This window comes from Malania oleifera, chromosome 4, assembly GCF_029873635.1.
Source record: "Malania oleifera isolate guangnan ecotype guangnan chromosome 4, ASM2987363v1, whole genome shotgun sequence".
Taxonomy (NCBI): domain Eukaryota; kingdom Viridiplantae; phylum Streptophyta; class Magnoliopsida; order Santalales; family Ximeniaceae; genus Malania; species Malania oleifera.
The window spans coordinates 15,436,228-15,441,269 of record NC_080420.1 but is presented as its reverse complement, the minus strand read 5'-3'; the positions used below and the strand labels follow the sequence as shown (position 1 = coordinate 15,441,269).

The 5,042-nt window shown below is 38.2% G+C and overlaps 1 protein-coding gene across 1 annotated transcript; it reads right to left on the bottom strand.

Moving 5' to 3' along the window:
• Positions 1-504: 504 nt before the first annotated feature.
• LOC131152768 (cell number regulator 5) lies at positions 505-4,678 on the bottom strand. The gene is made up of 5 exons (XM_058104616.1): positions 4,216-4,678; positions 3,298-3,361; positions 2,413-2,577; positions 1,312-1,377; positions 505-1,167 (listed from the first exon to the last, which is right to left on the bottom strand). The coding sequence occupies exons 1-5, from the start codon at positions 4,470-4,472 to the stop codon at positions 928-930; spliced, it is 792 nt and encodes a 263-aa protein (XP_057960599.1). The 5' UTR covers positions 4,473-4,678; the 3' UTR covers positions 505-927.
• Between the last annotated feature and the right edge of the window lie 364 nt (positions 4,679-5,042).

Below are 5,042 nucleotides of genomic sequence, written 5' to 3'. Positions count from 1 at the left end.
GGAGTTCAAAAATATAAAGGGGTCCGGGCTCTGGGAAGCCACAGTAAGACATTAGCCTTTGCAGGATTAGCGTATTAAGTTCGGATTGGGAGGAACCAACGTATCTTCAAGTAGAGATCAAGGATTGAAGTAGATAAGAACGTGAAAGAGGACACGAAGCATAGGTACTTTGGGCTGCAAGTAGTTGCAATAACAGAGCACTAAAGTGCATGAAGGCATGGCTTCTGGACGGCAACTGATGAAGAACTATGATTGTGGTTAGAGGTGTTGGGCTATTTTTCGTTAGTTTTATTTTGATGCTTTCGGTTTTCTAGTTGTCCTTTTGAGTTATTGATTGGAGATCCTTGCCTGTTACTGTGTTGGATACATTGTTTTTCTTTCCTTTTGGCCAATAAATTAAGCATCTACACGCAAGGGAATAAGAGTCCATCAATTTCAATCCGTAAAGTGAAATTCAATTAAACATTTAACCATTGAATTGAACACAATTAACTAAACTCAATATTGGCCTGGACAATAACTAAATCCCCATATAAAAAGGTAAATTACAAGAATGAACCTAAAAAATGCATTCTATCAATAGGAAAACAATAATGATCTTCCAATGAAAGCCCACATATATACATTAAAACGAGAGAGAGAGAGAGAGAGAGAGAGAGAGAGAGAGAGAGCAGGGCCTTTCTAGTTTCCCAATGACGGGAATTGTGCGTGTGGAACTATGACGATCTTTCCAATCAGGTACTACGGAAATATGTCCAATCCAAATCCAGTGAACTAGTGAACGTAGCAACTTCAGCCAAGTTGCCAACACCACGGGCATCTCTACAGTTAGCTGTGAATCCTAGATATACACAACTAGTGCAATTCAATAAGCGTATGGTTCCCAGAGTGGGCAAGGAGGCAAATTGGGATTCAGTGGTGCAGCAACTATTGCGATGATGGAACCAAGGTCTCAGAATGTGCAACCTCTGAAGCCCATGAGTGAGTACTCCCATTTGCACTTCTCTGCATACTGGCTGTGTTGGAGGACTTTGTAGAGATTGGGGGAGGTGGGTGGAGATCAAGCAAAGCTTTGCTTCCTTCACCATAGCTGCCTATACATATTGTGTCACCCCGTCCATGCCAGATGCCGTCTTGGACATTGTTCATCTCCAATGTTCTGGACTCCTGCTCCAAAGTATGGAAATAATGATGTCCAATGCCAATACCATAGGGTTTTCTAAAAGAAAAGTGCTTGAACAAGAATAAAAAGCCACACTAGTTTTGAATATTAACCCTAATTAGATACGGCAAGTTACATGAGGAAATTACCTGACACAGCGTGCAGCAGGGGCAGATCAGATGGTAGACACAATCATCTACAGCATTATCACTACCCTGCCAATTCCCAAAATGTGTCAACATTCACAAACATGCAGACAGCATAAATTCACAAAATTCCATTTAATGTATGGCCCAATACATACTAACAGTAGTAGAAAAGTCAGCAAAGATGCTTCCTAGGGAAAATTGAAGATGGCGAACCTAGTCCCCATGCAGGTAGCCCAGCAGAAGCATAGTTAATTATTTTAGCTGATGCTATTAACTTAAGCAACATGTTTCTGTTAATTAACAACCAACATTATGGTCCAGGCAACCCCGTGCAAACTACCCCACTGGCAAAAGCACAAAGTGTTTGTTGTTGATGCAGGATTCAAACCTTGTTTCATTACATTGTCTTTTGTTTTTTGGTTTTTTTTTTTTTTTTTTTTAATTTTTTTGTTCTTTATTGGGTGGGGGTTTTGAAGCTCTCCTGTTGTTATTATTTACTTTGAAGTTGTGATTCAAATGATGAATGAGGCATATGAGGCTGATAGTAAAGAACCCTAAAGGCTATACCCTAAGAGATTTTGGAGAATACAGTGGGCAAATATTTAATCTTGTCTTAGAAGATTCTCACCAGACACCAAGTGGTGGTACTAAAGGAGGCTTGGCAGAAAAATAAACAAGCAATAATAAGAGAACATTCACCAGTCTGAATGCCAAATGAGGAGGTTGGAGTCGAATAAATTGACAGCTAAAAGGCCAGCCCAGTACATGGGGCAAAGAGTGCAAGCAAATTGGCAAAATAATGGTGTTGACTTTTAAATTTATTGCTCCTTATTGATGAAATACACTAATTAAAGTATGCCTTACTGGTCTAGTAAGATATGCAAGCTATAAAGACCCAAAGGCTTGGAAAGTTCTCCTTCACATACTAATTAAGCAAAGGCCAAAAAATTTTTCATTGTTAGTCTACCAGAAATTAACTCAGATAATGAATACAGCGAAGAAATAACCATAAATAGAAAATAAATAAAATTTTCTGGCTAGCACTTAACATTGGTAGCAGACAGCTAATAATTGAACACATGCTTAGGCAGAAATGCTTACCCTAATATTGAACTTCTTTTTAGTCTGTGTGCGAAAAAAACCCGAATATGTTGTGACTGAAATAGTGAAAGCAACTGCCAAATACAGAAAGCAATGTCGCCATGTAACAACGAAGGCAATGCAACTGAGAAGCGCAGCAATGGCAAGAATGAAATACAGAGTTCCCTACAATATTTGATTGTGAAGCCAAAAAAAAATATATTTTAAAATTGGACTTGTTGATAAAGATTAAATAAACCCTTTCAGTATTAAATGTATAAAGGCAACAAACGAAAAATTAAAACAATCGAGACAAATTAACATGACAAATTCACTTTCCATGAATTTTTACAATATAGTTTCAATGTTTATCTAATAACATATATTACTTAGCTGAAGATTATTCTGTGCATGTACACACAAACACATAAATATGTGTGTGTCCCTGCACGCACACACACGCTATGCAACACCCAGCACTCAAAGCTCTCCTGCCATATCGGGAGTCTAGGGAGGGCCAGATGAACAAAGCCCTGCCTCCACAATTGGAGAGGCAACTTCCGTGACTTCATCTTGTGACCTTTCCGTTTGAATGCAACATCCTTACCACTGGATCAAGGCTCGCCCTCAGGCCCCTCACTCATGCACACATACATTTGAATTTTTATAAGGATCATTTGAGTAAACAATATAGAGAGTGGTCAATCTTCCTTCAAGAACAAAGTTATAACAAGGGTCTTAGTTTAGATTCCAAAACCTCCACTCCCATAAAAGGTAATATACGATTAATCTATCATAATATTAAAATTACTTAGTTCCTCATAAATCAATCTCCAACTGGATCATAAATTCCTACTTTCTATTTATAAACATAAAACATATTATTAGGAAAAATAAAACATTTACCTGAATAAAACAAGAACCAAAACCAGCTCGTCTCATGTTCTTCCCAAATCTGGAGCACGGGCAACTGCAACATACGGCAGACAATTACATACAAGCAAGTAAATGTAAGAACACTAATCCAACTATAGAATAAGCATTTAGATAAAATTAATGATGAAGGGAATGACGCCTCAATTCAGTCTGACAATCTAGGCAGGGTCGTCAGTATCTGTGAAAGAAATCAAAAAACAGCCGATGACAACAAAATGAAAAGTATGTAAATAAAGGCTAGTCAGTAAAATAATTAGAAATAAATTTAACATTAATAAAGTGAAATGGCCACAGGCAGAGCAAAATTGGGTGGAGGCATGAAAGGGATGCGCACAGCCATCCAGCCATTATAATAGTTAAAAGAAGAGTACACCATACAAAAATTAAGAAAGTTTATTCAATCACACTCAACGACCAAAGCCCTGGGGTTCCCCGGAGAAAAGGTCTCAAGAATAGTAACCCGCAAAAATCTGATTACCAATTTCGCAAAAGCGAGAAAGAAACTGAAAGCCTTATCCGAACGAACCCCTCTCTTAATTAGCTCCGTTTGTTCGACGAGAAATAGTTCGCGAAATTTAAAAATAAAAATAAAAAAAATGCTGCCTCCCTCAAGCCTCCGTTTAACCCGATAGATGTAATTCAGCGAATCAAAGAAAGATGAATAAATTCTAGAAAGCTAGATTCTCGAGAAAACACGTACACAAAAACCGGCAGAGTTTCCGCAAATTTAACATTTTTTGCCAAAAAAAAACGCATTTCAAAGAAAAAAAATTCCCGTCGAAACAAAAGACGGCATCCAAGAAACAGTTCCAGAAATCCAAAAGAAATTACCAATTTGCAGAAAATAACGGAGAAACAATAGTTAGGCCGCGAAAACCAAGAACTCACCAAGCGGTTTCGAGAGCGATCCGGTGGTCATCAAAGCAGTCGAGAATTTCACCTTCCCACATCCTCAGCACCCCACCGAAATCTCCCCCGTTGCCGTCCTCATCCTGCTCCAATCTCCGCCACTTCCCCTGCGTCTGCATAGCAACCGTGGAGCAGAGCACGTCGAAATCCAACACCGCCATTCCGTCCGCGAACTTCCCGGCGCCGTCCTCGTTGGCGCCGTCGACGCCCGCCTCGGGCTTCTCGAAATCCGCCATGAACCGCAACTAGGGTCGAAGAAACTAGGGTTCTGATTTCAACAATTCCGGAATTTTGTCCTGTGTGTGTTATCGTTGTTAACGCTTTCACGAGAGGATCATTACAATGGCAATTTAAAGATTAAAAATGGATGGGAATGAGAAACTCCACTTTAATAAGAACTCTTCCCACTGTCGGATGGGTATGCCATTTTAATTAAAGGGCCAGGGAGGATTCGGTTGGCGGGCAATGATGACACTGCACTTATGTCAGCGACGGTCCACTTATTGCCACGTGTACCACACTCATCTGAGAATTGACCACCCATATCTTTACCTTTTTCCACAAAATTATACACACTTAATATTAATAAATATAGACTTAATTTGTCACATATTTAATATTAATAATATATATATATAAAGGACTATATAATAATAATTTTAATAATCATAAAAAAAACAAATAATAACAATATCGACAATTACTTAAATATGGTAGTGGAAATAAATTATAATAATAATTTCAATATTGCCTTCATAATAATAATCTTAATAAATAGATATAATAATTACAAGAAAATAATAATA